The following is a 14,856-nucleotide window of genomic DNA, read 5'->3' as shown; positions in this document are numbered from 1 at the left end:
CTCCGGCCCTGTTTACCTCTCCGAACGTATTCTCCCCTACAAACCATCAAGATTATTAAGATCGTCTGGAGAGGTCCTGCTCTCGGTCCCACCGGCCTCGCAAGTGCGCCTGGTGGGGATGAGGGATAGGGCCTTCTCGGTGGTGGCCCCGCGGCTCTGGAACTCTCTCCCACTGGAGGCCAGAACCGCCCCATCCATCCTAACATTTAGGAAACGGGTGAAGACGTGGCTGTGGAGTCAGGCCTTCGATGAATGAGATAACACCATAGGACCATGGATGGAAGTTGATGTAGATCCATCTTAATAGGATGACTGACCACTGTAGTTTTATATATAGTGTTTTTAAAGTTGTTTTTGTAATTGTGATATATGATATTTTAATGAGTGTATATGTTTTTTATGGCTGGAAAGCGGGCTGAGTCCCTCAGTGAGGTTGAGAAGCTCGGTATACAAAACTGTGAAATAAATAAATAAATAAATAAATGAAAGGCACTGCAGACTACTCCAACCAGAAAAATCAGCCATAGCAGAGCACCTGATGAACCAGCCTGGACACAGCATATTATTTGAGAACACAGAAGTGCTGGACCACACCAACAACCACCATGTCAGACTACACAGAGAAGCCATTGAAATCCACAAGCATGTGGACAATTTCAACAGAAAGGAGGAGACCATGAAAATGAACAAAATCTGGCTACCAGTATTAAAAAACTCTAAAATTATAACTGCTAAAGAGCAGAGAGGAAACAACCAGGCACATCTTAACACCTCCCAGCAACAGATTTTCCCAGGCTCAGGCAGGCCTTCAAATGCTAATGAAGGTGATCAGCTGAAACATTCACACCTAGCTCCAGCAGAGAAGAGCTCTTTGCCCCACCCCAGCCATTCCACAGATATATAAACCCATTGTCCTAATTCCCACAGACCTCACTATCTCTGAGGATGCTTGCCATAGATGCAGGCGAAACGTCAGGAGAAATGCCTCTAGAACATGGCTCTATAGCCCGAAAAAACCTACAAGAACCTAGTGATTCCAGCCGTGAAAGCTTTCGACAATACAGACAAATAAGCCTTGCCCCCTTTTTCTTCCCTTTCCCTGACTAAATGTTGCCTTTCTCTGTTCATATTTCTCTCTCTTCCCTCAGGTTCTTGGCTCTGCCTCCCAACGTGGATGAGGAGAGGAAACCGGTCCCCACTCGCCCAGCAAACAGGCCCTGTCCAACCCTGGACATGACTTTTGGCTTCTCATTCCAAATTCCAGATAGCACATGCTTTTTCACATACCCTTTGCTTTCAGAAGATGCAGGAATATGCAATGATGAAAGCATGTATTAATAAATAACAGGGAGACTTCATTCATTTCCTTAAAAATAACTTCTCTAGATAAACCAGGACATTCTTCCACTGATTGCTGTTTACCTACTCTTAGGGATTTTGGCCTGCATCAATAGGAGCATAGTGTCTAGATCTAAGGAAGTAATGCTCCCCATGCTCTATTCTGCTTTGGTTAGACCACATCTGGAATATTGTGTCCAATTCTGGGCACCACAATTGAAGAGAGATATTGACAAGCTGGAATGTGTCCAGAGGAGGGCGACTAAAATGATCAAGGGTCTGGAGAACAAGCCCTATGAGGAGCGGCTTAGGGAACTGGGCATGTTTAGCCTGAAGAAGAGAAGGCTGAGTGGAGATATGATAGCCACGTATAAATATGTGAGAGGAAGCCACAGGGAGGAGGATGGAGCAAGCTTGTTCTCTGCTTCCTTGGAGACTAGGACGCGGAACAATGGCTTCAAACTACAAGAGAGGAGATTCCATCTGAACATGAGGAAGAACTTCCTGACTGTGAGAGCTGTTCAGCAGTGGAACTCTCTGCCCCGGAGTGTGGTGGAGGCTCCTTCTTTGGAAGCTTTTAAGCAGAGGCTGGATGACCATTTGTCAGGGGTGATTTGAATGCAACGTTCCTGCTTCTTGGCAGAATGGGGTTGGACTGGATGGCCCATGAGGTCTCTTCCCACTCTTTGATTCTATGATTCTATGAGTTTTTAAGGTTGGCTTTGAGCCCATCTTTGAATCTCTTTTACTGTCCACCAACATTCCGTTTTCCGTTCTTAAGTTCAGAGTAGAGCAACTACTTTGGGAGACGGTGGTCAGGCATCCGGACAACGTGGCCGGCCCAGCGGAGTTGATGTTGGAGGACCATCGCTTCAATGCTGGTGGTCTTTGCTTCTTCCAGCACACTGACGTTTGTCCGCTTGTCTTCCCAGGAGATTTGCAGGATTTTCCGGAGGCAGCGCTGATGGAAAAGTTCCAGGAGCTGCATGTGACGTCTGTAGACAGTCCACGTTTCACAGGCATATAGCAGGGTTGGGAGGACAATAGCTTTATAGACAAGCACTTTGGTCTCCCTACGGATGTCCCCGTCCTCAAACACTCTCTACTTCATTCTGGAAAATGCTGCACTTGCAGAGCTCAGGCGGTGTTGTATTTCGGTGTCGATGTTGACTTTGGTGGAGAGGTGGCTGACAAGGTAGCGGAAATGGTCAAGATTTTCTAATATTACACCATTAAGCTGTATTACTGGCATTGGAGAGGGACTGGCTGGTGACTGCTGGAACAGCACCTTGGTTTTCTCAATGTTCAGTGACAGTGTTGCTTGCCATAGATGCAGGCGAAACGTCAGGAGAAATGTCTCTAGAACATGGCCCTACAGCCCGAAAAAACCCACAAGAACTGAGTGATTCCAGCCATGAAAGCCTTCGACAATACAGGCAAAGAAGCCTTGCCCCCTTTTTCTTCCCTTTCCCTGACTAAATATTCTCTTTCTCTGTTCTTATTTCACTCTCTTCCCTCAGGTTCCTGGTTCTGCCTCCCAATGTGGCTGAGGAGAGGAAACAGGTCCCCACTCGCCCAGCAAACAGGCCCCGTCCAGCCTGTGGCCTTCCCAGAATGCCTCGCTATCGGGCTAAGCTGGCGAGGGCTTCTGGGAGTTGGAGTTCCCAAGGAGCACCTGGAAGGCCACAGGTTGTGCTTCCCCGCCTGCCGTCCGCCCGCAGAGCCGTCAATCAAAGCCGAGAGGGGGCGGGTGATTCAGCGCGCGCCCACCCGCAGCCGCAAGGAGTAAGGGTGTAAGGGGCGTGGTTTGCATAAATTAGGGCGGGGCGTTATTGGGGGGGGAAGCAGGCCTTGTGAGGGGGCGCAAACAATAAGCGGCCCCCTTTTGGAGGGAAGGTGCCAGGCCTGGCAGGGGTGAAGCACAAGCCGTGTCCCCTGCTCTCTGCGCTCCCCCCGGGAAACGGAGCTCCGTGCCCATCGTTCCGCTTGCGCAACATGACCCCCCGCCTTCTCGTGGCTTGCAATGGCAGCCGCTTACCGTGAGTCAAGGGCAGCTCCACGAGATCCTCCTCGGCGCCGCCGTCGCCCATGGCCCCTTCCTTCCGTCCTTCCTTCCTTCCTTCCTTCCTCCTCCTCCCGTCTTGCTTCCCTTCGCCCCGGTTACATGGTTCAGGCCCGACTCCTGCTTCCTGGTCCCGCCGCCTCCAGGCCTGACTCAAGCGGCAGGAATGTGACAGCAGGAGGAGGAGGAGGAGGAGGAGGAGGAAGCGCCGAGGAGGAGCCGCCCCGGGGAGGGACCGGGGAAGCCCTCCGGCCGGGAAGCCCTCCGAGCCTCCACTGGCCTTCATCAGGCAGTCCAGGTCAATAAAGGAATATTGCCAGGCCCCTTTCTACACCGCCATACACAATGACAATGTATAGACTCCACTTCAAATAGGATAATCTGGATTATATGGCAGTGTAGAGTTCTGCAATCCAGTTCAAAACAGATAATATGGATTACATGTCAATGTAGACTCCTATAATCAAGTTCAAAGCAGATAATCTGGATTATATGATAGTGTAGACTCCTATAATCCAGTTCAAGTAGGATAATCTGGATTATATGGCAGTGTAGAGTTCTGCAGTCCAGTTCAAAACAGATAAAATGGATTATATGGCAATGTGTACTCCTATAATCAAGTTCAAAGCAGATAATCTGGATTATATGATAGTGTAGAGTTCTGTAATCCAGTTCAAAGCAGATAATTTGGATTATATGACAGCGAAGACTCCAGTTCAAATAGGATAATCTGGATTATATGATAGTGTAGAGTTCTGTAATCCAGTCTAAAGCAGATAATCTGGATTATATGACAGCGTAGACTCCAGTTCAAATAGGATAATCTGGATTATATGGCAGTGTAGAGTTCTGCAGTCCAGTTCAAAACAGATAATCTGGATTATATGCCAATGTAGACTCCTATAATCCAGTTCAAAGCAGATAATCTGGATTACATGTCAATGTAGACTTCTGTAATCCAGTTCAAAGCAGATAATCTGGATTATATGACATCGTAGACTCCTATGATCCAGTTCAAATAGGATAATCTGGATAATATGGCAGTGTAGACTCCTATAATCAAGTTCAAAGCAGATAATCTGGATTATATGATAGTGTAGACTTCTGTAATCCAGTTCAGTCCAGGATAATCTGGATTATATGGCAGTGTAGAGTTCTGCAATCCAGTTCAAAACAGATAATCTGGATTATATGACAGCGTAGACTCCTATAATCAAGTTCAAATAGGATAATCTGGATTATATGGCAGTGTAGAGTTCTGCAATCCAGTTCAAAACAGATAATCTGGATTATATGCCAATGTAGATTCCTATCATCAAGTTCAAAGCAGATAATCTGGATTATATGATAGTGTAGAGTTCTGTAATCCAGTTCAAAACAGATAATCTGGATTATATACCAATGTAGACTCCTATAATCAAGTTCAAAGCAGATAATCTGGATTATATGACAGTGTAGACTCCTGTAAGCCATTTCGAAGCAGATCATGTTGATTATAGGGTAATGTAGACTCCTATAATCCAATTCGAAACAGATCTGGATCCTATGGCAATGTATACTCCTAAAATTCAATTCAAAGCAGATCATGTGGATTATCTGGTTTGGTAATCTGGATTCTATGGAAGTGTAGACTCCTATAACCCAGTTCAAAGCAGATCAGGTGGATTATATGACAGCGTAGACTCTTATAATCCAGTTCAAAGCAGATAATCTGGATTATATGACAGAATAGATTCCAGTTCAAATTAGATAATCTGGATTATATGGCAGTGTAGAGTTCTGCAATCCAGTTCAAAACAGATAATCTGGATTATATGCCAATGTAGACTCCTATAATCACGTTCAAAGCAGATAATCTGGATTACATGATAGTGTAGAGTTCTGTAATCCAGTTCAAAGCAGATAATCTGCATTATATGACAGCGTAGACTCCTATGATCCCGTTCAAATAGGATAATCTGGATTATATGATAGTGTAGAGTTCTGTAATCCAGTTCAAATCAGATAATCTGGATTATATGACAGCGTAGACTCCTATAATCAAGTTCAAATAGGATAATCTGGATTATATGGCAGTGTAGAGTTCTGCAATCCAGTTCAAAACAGATAATCTGGATTATATGCCAATGTAGATTCCTATCAAGTTCAAAGCAGATAATCTGGATTATATGATAGTGTAGAGTTCTGTAATCCAGTTCAAAACAGATAATCTGGATTATATGCCAATGTAGATTCCTATCATCAAGTTCAAAGCGGATAATCTGGATTATATGATAGTGTACTGTAATCCAGTTCAAAGCAGATAATCTGGATTATATGACAGGGTAGACTCCTATAATCCGGTTCAAAGGAGATCATGTGGATTATATGTGTCAATAATCATTATATTATAATGATTATATGTGACAAGCTGGAATGTGTCCAGAGGAGGGCGACTAAAATGATCAAGGGTCTGGAGAACAAGCCCTATGAGGAACGGCTTAGGGAACTGGGCATGTTTAGCCTGAAGAAGAGAAGGCTGAGAGGAGATATGATAGCCATGTATAAATATGTGAGAGGAAGCCACAGGGAGGAGGGAGCAAGCTTGTTTTCTGCTTCCTTGGAGACTAGGACGCAATGGAATAATGGCTTCAAACTACAAGAGAGGAGATTCCATCTGAACATGAGGAAGAACTTCCTGACTGTGAGAGCCGTTCAGCAGTGGAACTCTCTGCCCCGGAGTGTGGTGGAGGCTCCTTCTTTGGAAGCTTTTAAGCAGAGGCTGGATGGCCATCTGTCAGGGGTGATTTGAATGCAATATTCCTGCTTCTTGGCAGAATGGGGTTGGACTGGATGGCCCATGAGGTCTCTTCCAACTCTTTGATTCTATGATTCTATGATTCTATCACAGTGTAGAAGAGTGGTTCTTTCTAATGCTGTGACCCCTAAATAAAGTTCCTCATGTTGTGGGGACCCCCAACCATAGAGTTCTGAGTTGCCTTCGGGCTGAAATGGACAAGATAGAAATAATGTAAATAAACCATATTTTCGTTGCTACTTCATAAATAATTTTGCTACTCTTATGAATTCTAATGCAAATATCTAATATGCAGGATGTATTTTCATTGTTACAATTTGAACATAATTAAAGCATAGTGATTAATCACAAAAACAATATGTTTGGGGGAGTATGGACAACGGAGGATGGGATCTGCAGTACCTTCAACCAATTCAGCTCTGACTTCCACAGACCACTGAAACCCCCCACGAATTACAGACCTGGACCAAACTTGTCACATAGAACTCCCATGACCAACAGAAAATAGTGGAGTAGGTTAGGAGGAATTGACAGTGATTTATGGGAGATGTAGTTCACCTACATCCGGAAAGCACTGTGAACCCAAACGACTATGGATCTGGACCAAACTTGGCATGAATACTCAATATGCCCAAATTTGAACAATGGTGGAGTTTAGGGAAAATGGATCTTGACATTTGGGAGCTTCAGTTGTTGGGATTTATAGTTTCTTTGCCTTCACAGAGAATTCTGAACTCCAACAATGGAATTGAAAAAAACTTGGCATACAGAACTCCCATGAGCGACAGAAATTACTGGAGAGGCTTACGGAAAATAGACCCTGACATTTGGGAGATGCAGTTGCATGGATTTATAGTTCCCCTGCCATCAAAGAACATTCAGAAAAGCACACGTCTCTGTTTTAGATGGATTAGGAATGAGCTGGTTTTCTCAGTAATAGGCAGTAAGAGCACCTAGAGCTTCAGAGAGCTTCTGGTCAACCATTTCAAAGCTCCCTGCCTGAGTGGTGATGGCACGATCGTCAGCATAGATGAAACTCTTTGTCCCTTCTGGTTTCCCGTGTAATAGGCAGTAAGAGCACCTAAAGGTGATATCGAGCTCTTTTTGGGGGTTCTCCCAGCGAGGGGAGACCCAAAGAACCGCAAATGGGGTTCTGACCTTGGCAAGCGACCAGCGGAGGCCAATTCAAAAAGACGCAAAAACGTTGAAAATCAATCTCACCAAGGCTGAAGAGGAGATCTGCGACCGAAGCGTTTATTTTGCGATTCAGCTGAAAAGGATGCGTTACAGGGATGAATCCTCAAGTAAGCATACAGTACAGTGATTTTCAGGCATATTTATACAGTCAGAACAAAGAAATCCTGGTTTGAATCTCCCGCCCGCCTCCTGTCAGTTTCCCTTGTCCTGATTGGCCGGCTCCGGAACAGCTGGGAGGAGGCTTGGCCGCTGGTCCCACCCTCCCTCCAATCGCCGGCCGCTGTCGCCTCTAAAGGGCCAATCAGAGCCCTCAGAGCGCCTCCAGAGATTGTCCAATCAGCAGCCGGGAGGCGGGCTCTGGTTTGACAGCACAGGAGGGCGGAACGCCCGGGAGGCGTTCGCCAGCTGATTGAACACTTATTGTCTCCCCACAGCAGGGGAGACGGCTAGGGCAACAAAGGATTTCCTGGGTCCGATAAAGAATGTGTATAGGCAAAAGAGGGTGGCTATGGGCGATGTCTGGATCTTCAACCTTGCAGGCAAAGGGTCCTTTGTCACAAGGGAGCATGCACAAACACCGTGATTGATGCAATCAGTCTGGTTTTCCGGCTTCTGGCTGATCAAATCTCTGGCTTTTGTTTGTCTGCACTCTGAAAAACAAAGCCACAGATTTGCCAGTATTTTCCATGCAATGTTAATATGGATGGAGTTCCTTCCAAGGAAATTGAGTTTCCTTAACTGTAATCCCCTGGTCACATATTCTTTTATAGGGTAAAGTTCAAGAGGGGAAAGGCAAGGAAAGGGGTGAGGGTGCACCTCATTCCATTACATTCCGTATTACACACACTTCATACATATATTCTTTACAGTCTTTCATAACTCATAGATTTCATAAAAAGGGTCCCCATCCCCTCCCCATCCCAGCAAAGTTTATTAGAAAACCCACAGCAATTTAATAAAGGCAATCAGCAGAGTTCCTGAGGTATGATCCTTTGCAACAAGGGCATGCACCCACAGGCGGGGGCCATTCTTCAGAAGCGGCTTGGCTTTTGGAGTTCAGGAGGAAGCCCGTGATGCCAGGGCACCAAGTCAATCAGAAAGGGCAGAAAAAGGTCCACAAAGAGTCCGCAAATGGTGGAGAGTGGGGCAATGTCCTTTGGGGAACTGCATTTCCCTGATCAGGGGCCAGGGTCCAGTGCACAAGCCAGAGAATTCACAGAGAGGAAGCAGGAACCCAGTTATGTGTGCTGGGTCAGGAAGCAGCAGAATCCATAGTCCGGCCCTTGGTGAACTACAAATACTTGGGGGGGAAAGATGCTCTGCATCAAATCCTCCCTTCGAGGCTGGGAAATGGCTACACTCATTTCCTCAAGCCTCGACACTCCCCCCAAGTATCCAGGGCCTCTTTCTAGACTGATTAGATTGTATTCGGTTGATTATTTCGGGGCCCAACTCAAGCAACAACAGCAGGACCCAGCCGGGTGGGAGAGACCAGTGGCAGAATGTTCTTTGGGTTGGAAAGAAGAAAAAAAAAACTGAAGTGAGAAGGTGAAGACGGTGGAGGCAGGGGATGATGGGGTCGGTGATGGCAGTCAGCATGGAGCACCCAGGGGTCCCGAGTGAGTCCCCAATGGAGAAGGATGGCACATGGTGGAATTCTCCCATCTGGCAGTGGTCCTCAGGCCTCCTGGGGGCGCTGGCTCCTCCCTAGGCACTTGGGGGAGGGAGAAGATGGGGCACAGCCTTGCTACTCCTTCTGGCGTGGCGCCTCCTGGTGACCGCAGACAGGTCCGGCTCTCCATCATCACAGAGACTCAGGGATAGTGTCTAGGACAGTCAGAAAGAAGGTTTACAGCCCCCCCACCCCCCCCTTCCCAGCCCAAGGGTAGTTAGTGGGGAAACAAAAGGGAAAAAAACTTTCATACCTAGTGGGGGCGTCAGTGGTCTCCTTTGGGCCACCCCTCTGCACAGCTTCTGGAACGGGCAGGGCCTCCTTCCTTCATGGCAGTTGCTGTGGGATCCTGGTTGCTCCTCCTGCGATGGCATTCCCCCGTGGGGGCTCAGATCAGCCCCTTGGGGGGGGGGGGTGTCTCTTCTGGGCGGCATGGGGTCTGGTCCTGCTCTCTGTGTGATCCTCCCGTGCCATCTGGGTTCCACACAGGAAAGTCCACAGACCTCCCTTGCTCACCTCGCCCAGGTAGTTGTCCTCAGCGGCAGGAGTGGATTATGGGTCCCACAGTTCGACCAGTTGCTCTTTACTGCGCAGAGGGGACCCCTGGACCTCGACGCCCCCTTCATATTTAAGGCAGTTAATGGGATAATTTAGACATACACATACATGCGCTCAGGGAAAGGGGAGGGAGGAAGGGCCAGGAAGAAAAAGAGCATCAGAGGGACTGCGTGTGTGTGAGAGAGAGATTTAACCATAGATGTGGGTGAAATGTCAGGAGGGAATGCTTCTGGAACATCCCTTCCTTAGGTTTTTTGGAGAAGGAGGTAAGAGGGAGCAGCAGGATTCCTCTGGGAGATGGAGGAAAGAATTCACAGAACACTGGTTCCTTAGAAGATGGGAGGGGAGGGAAGAGAGAGAGAGAGAGAGAGAGGATGGGTTTTCAGAGACATTTCACAAGCACATGGAACTCTTTGATGAGGTCCTGTCCTTAGAGAAAAAAGGGGAAAAAAGGCAGGGAGAGAGAGAGAGAGAGAGAGGGAGAGAGAGAGAGAGAGAGAGAGAGAGACCCAGAAAACTTTATTTGGCAAGAGGAAACAGGAACAGAAAAGGTCCCCTCTTACACCTCCCTTTGCAAGAGGAGAAAGGGAGGAGGGGTTTTGGGAGAAAAAAAGGGAAGTTGGGGAGTAAAGAGAGAACAAAGGATAAGGCAGGGACATTGGTGACTGCCCCTGAAAAATGGGTTTTGTAGTTGCACAGAAGAGAAGGGGAGAAAAAGAGAGTTCTTGGGTCAGGGAGACCAGGAGAGAGAGAGAGAGACTTTTGCAAGGCAGCTGAGTCACATCAGTGGCAGGGTCTCTCCTGACGAGGAGAAACACTGTTTATTATAAATAAACAGGCACTGAAGATTCAGCTTGAGAAAGAAAGGGATTTTGTAGTAGCTTGGTGGAGAAGGGAATGAGCAATGCCTCCTTTTCCCATCTGAAGGAAGGAAAAAGGTGGCACAGGAGAAAGCAGGAGAGGAGGAGAGCAAAGAATTTCCCTAGCGCATTTCCTCAAGGAACAGGGGGAAAAAATTAGGAGGGGCATATGAATGCAGACATATCATAAATAGGGAATAGGGAAATGGAGGGGTTGGGAAGGGAAGGAAGGAGTCAGGGAGATTGGGTAAAGGGAAATGGGAATGGGATGGTAGGGGAACAAGCAATTTCTTCCAAAGGGAGAGGGTGAAGGGGTCTGGAGGGGGTTTCCTGGGGGTTGGGGCTCTGTAACCTTCCCCTTGCATGGTCGGAGTTGGTCGCAGCTACCCCCCTTCCGCCTCCCACCGGCACATGGTAAAAAAGCATGAGGCAAAGGCGGTTTCGGCCCTCTTGGCCCCCTCACAGCGATCCGACTGCCATGAGGGGCCACGAAACTCCACCTGCTGAGGGCCCGGAGGGCCACCTCTCCATGCGATTTTTACCCTACTGGCCTGCGTCGGCGACGCAACCCTGCCCCATTCCGCCAGTATCTTCCCAAAAGATGTTTCTGATGAAGCAGGACGTTTGATCCCATAATAACATGCGCCCATCTCTCTTGATAGCCCCACACTGAAGTGGCTAATCAGGGTAGCCCCCCCAACCGCTGGTAGGCTAGAGCCTGAACGGTCCCCTAGCAAGAGAGCCCGAGGCGATCAGCCCTTGGCAGCTAGGCAGTCCGAAAGGGAAGGGCTCCCTCTCCAGCGTAGCTCCAGCCAAGGCCGCAAAAGCGAGCTGAGTTGCTATTCTGGGCCTCAAACGTGGATGTTCGCTACCTCCCGCCAGGAATTTGTTACCGAGACCTAGAGAATCCCTCCCCAGTGGGCCGACTCCGAAGCTGGTTCAGAAAGCCTAGAATCCCCTCCCACCTGGCAGCCAAGGCAGCCCGCGGTTGGCTTCTTACCCGTCCGGACGTTTTCTTCCCCCCGTTCCGCGTCGGTCGCTCCTCTTCCTGGAAGTCCTTAGATCAAGGCTTCCCTGGCGCTCCTTTGTGCTGAAACCCTAGGTCAGAGCTTGGGAGGAAGTGGCTGCGGGAGAATTTGTAGTTTTGGTTAGCTGGTCAAATGAAAGTCCGAATTGGGAGAGGCGCCTCTTTTCCCAAGCCGTTCCTCCTTCGCTGCTGGCCCAAAGAATCAGACCAAGGCGCCTGCTTGAGAATTTAGGCTATAATTTAGTCTGGAACCTCAAGCAGCAGTCCCTTCGTGGTAAAGCCAAATGATATCGAGCTCTTTTTGGGGGTTCTCCCAGCGAGGGGAGACCCAAAGAACCGCAAATGGGGTTCTGACCTTGGCAAGCGACCAGCGGAGGCCAATTCAAAAAGACGCAAAAACGTTGAAAATCAATCTCACCAAGGCTGAAGAGGAGATCTGCGACCGAAGCGTTTATTTTGCGATTCAGCTGAAAAGGATGCGTTACAGGGATGAATCCTCAAGTAAGCATACAGTACAGTGATTTTCAGGCATATTTATACAGTCAGAACAAAGAAATCCTGGTTTGAATCTCCCGCCCGCCTCCTGTCAGTTTCCCTTGTCCTGATTGGCCGGCTCCGGAACAGCTGGGAGGAGGCTTGGCCGCTGGTCCCACCCTCCCTCCAATCGCCGGCCGCTGTCGCCTCTAAAGGGCCAATCAGAGCCCTCAGAGCGCCTCCAGAGATTGTCCAATCAGCAGCCGGGAGGCGGGCTCTGGTTTGACAGCACAGGAGGGCGGAACGCCCGGGAGGCGTTCGCCAGCTGATTGAACACTTATTGTCTCCCCACAGCAGGGGAGACGGCTAGGGCAACAAAGGATTTCCTGGGTCCGATAAAGAATGTGTATAGGCAAAAGAGGGTGGCTATGGGCGATGTCTGGATCTTCAACCTTGCAGGCAAAGGGTCCTTTGTCACAAGGGAGCATGCACAAACACCGTGATTGATGCAATCAGTCTGGTTTTCCGGCTTCTGGCTGATCAAATCTCTGGCTTTTGTTTGTCTGCACTCTGAAAAACAAAGCCACAGATTTGCCAGTATTTTCCATGCAATGTTAATATGGATGGAGTTCCTTCCAAGGAAATTGAGTTTCCTTAACTGTAATCCCCTGGTCACATATTCTTTTATAGGGTAAAGTTCAAGAGGGGAAAGGCAAGGAAAGGGGTGAGGGTGCACCTCATTCCATTACATTCCGTATTACACACACTTCATACATATATTCTTTACAGTCTTTCATAACTCATAGATTTCATAAAAAGGGTCCCCATCCCCTCCCCATCCCAGCAAAGTTTATTAGAAAACCCACAGCAATTTAATAAAGGCAATCAGCAGAGTTCCTGAGGTATGATCCTTTGCAACAAGGGCATGCACCCACAGGCGGGGGCCATTCTTCAGAAGCGGCTTGGCTTTTGGAGTTCAGGAGGAAGCCCGTGATGCCAGGGCACCAAGTCAATCAGAAAGGGCAGAAAAAGGTCCACAAAGAGTCCGCAAATGGTGGAGAGTGGGGCAATGTCCTTTGGGGAACTGCATTTCCCTGATCAGGGGCCAGGGTCCAGTGCACAAGCCAGAGAATTCACAGAGAGGAAGCAGGAACCCAGTTATGTGTGCTGGGTCAGGAAGCAGCAGAATCCATAGTCCGGCCCTTGGTGAACTACAAATACTTGGGGGGGAAAGATGCTCTGCATCAAAGGTTCGCAGCTTGGGAGTAATCCTGGACTCATCGCTGAGCTTGGAACCCCAGGTCTCAGTGGTGGCCGGGAGAGCTATTGCACAATTAAAACTTGTGCACCAGTTGCACCCATACCTTGGGAAGCCAGATCTGGCCACGGTGGTCCACGCTCTTGTTACATCCCGAATAGATTACTGCAACGCACTCTACGTGGGGTTGCCTTTGAAGACTGTTCGGAAACTTCAGTTAGTCCAGCGGGCGGCAGCCAGATTACTCACCAAAGCGTCATACAGAGAGCATACCACCCCTCTGCTATTTCAGCTCCACTGGTTGCCGATCCAGTTCTGAGCACAATTCAAAGTGCTGGTTTTGACCTGCAAAACCCTATACGGCTCCGGTCCGGCGTACTTGTCCGAACGCATCTCCCTCTATGTCCCACCTCGGAATCTGAGATCATCTGGGGAGGCCCTGCTCTCGACCCCACCTCTATCACAAGTGAGGCTGGTGGGAACGAGGAGCAGGGCCTTCTCGGTGGTGGCCCCTCACATGTAGAATTCACTCCCGGGGGAGATCAGATCAGCAACATCCCTCCTCTCCTTCAGAAGGAAATTAAAAACATGGTTATGGGACCAGGCCTTCGGGCAACCTGGCAGCTAAGGATAATGGACGACTAGAATTAATAGGACTGACAATGTGGAATTGAAACTATGGACTATGTGACGGCGAACGCTGAATGCTAAACTGGTTTATTGACGTGTTGTAGAACTGAGAACCGACTGTTTAATTGTTTTAACTGTTGAATTGCTGCTATATTGTTTTTATTGCTGTATTGTTGTATTGATGCCGGCATTGAATTATGCCTTTGTTAATGAGCCCCCGGTGGCGCAGTGGGTTAAAGCACTGAGCTGCTGAGCTTGTTGATCGAAAGGTCACAGGTTCGATTCCGGGGAGCGGCATGAGCTTCCGCTGTCAGCCCTAGCTTCTGCCAACCTAGCAGTTCGAAAACATGCAAATGTGAGTAGATGAATAGGTACCGCTCCGGCGGGAAGGTAACGGCGCTCCATGCAGTCATGCCGGCCACATGACCTTGGAGGTGTCTACGGACAATGCTGGCTCTTCGGCTTAGAAATGGAGATGAGCACCACACCCCAGAGTCAGACATGACTGGACTTAATGTCAGGGGACTACCTTTACCTTTACCTAAGCCACTCTGAGTCCCCCCCGGGGTGAGAAGGGCGGGGTAGAAATGTCTGAAATAAATGAATGAATGAATAAATAAATAAATAAATAAAGCATCAATGTATTGTCGAAGGCTTTCATGGCTGGAATCACTAGGTTCTTGTGGGTTTTTTCGGGCTATAGAGCCATGTTCTAGAGGCATTTCTCCTGACGTTTCGCCTGCATCTATGGCAAGCATCCTCAGAGGTTGTGAGGTCTGTTGGAATTAGGACAATGGGTTTATATATCTGTGGAATGGCTGGGGTGGGGCAAGGAGCTCTTCCCTGCTGCAGTTAGGTGTGAATGTTTAGCTGATCACCTTCATTAGCATTTGAAGGCCTGCCTGAGCCTGGGAAAATCTGTTGCTGGGAGGTGTTAATCTGTGCCTGGTTTTTTTTCCCTCTCTGTTGTTTAGCTGTTATAA

General features: G+C 48.3%; 1 protein-coding gene across 1 annotated transcript in view; it reads right to left on the bottom strand.

The window, feature by feature from the left end:
• RPS6KA4 (ribosomal protein S6 kinase A4) overlaps positions 1-3,610 on the bottom strand; it is a 50,854-nt gene extending 47,244 nt beyond the window's left edge. The window contains exon 1 of the mRNA XM_067472434.1: positions 3,377-3,610. Coding sequence (XP_067328535.1) covers positions 3,377-3,428 — 52 coding nt within the window. The 5' untranslated portion in view covers positions 3,429-3,610. The remainder of the gene's footprint in view (positions 1-3,376) is intronic.
• Between the last annotated feature and the right edge of the window lie 11,246 nt (positions 3,611-14,856).

The sequence above is a fragment of the Anolis sagrei genome, chromosome 12 (assembly GCF_037176765.1).
Source record: "Anolis sagrei isolate rAnoSag1 chromosome 12, rAnoSag1.mat, whole genome shotgun sequence".
In the NCBI taxonomy this organism is placed as follows: Eukaryota; Metazoa; Chordata; class Lepidosauria; order Squamata; family Dactyloidae; genus Anolis; species Anolis sagrei.
The sequence above is the reverse complement of the archived record's forward strand: the minus strand, read 5'-3'. Positions and strand labels throughout refer to the sequence as shown.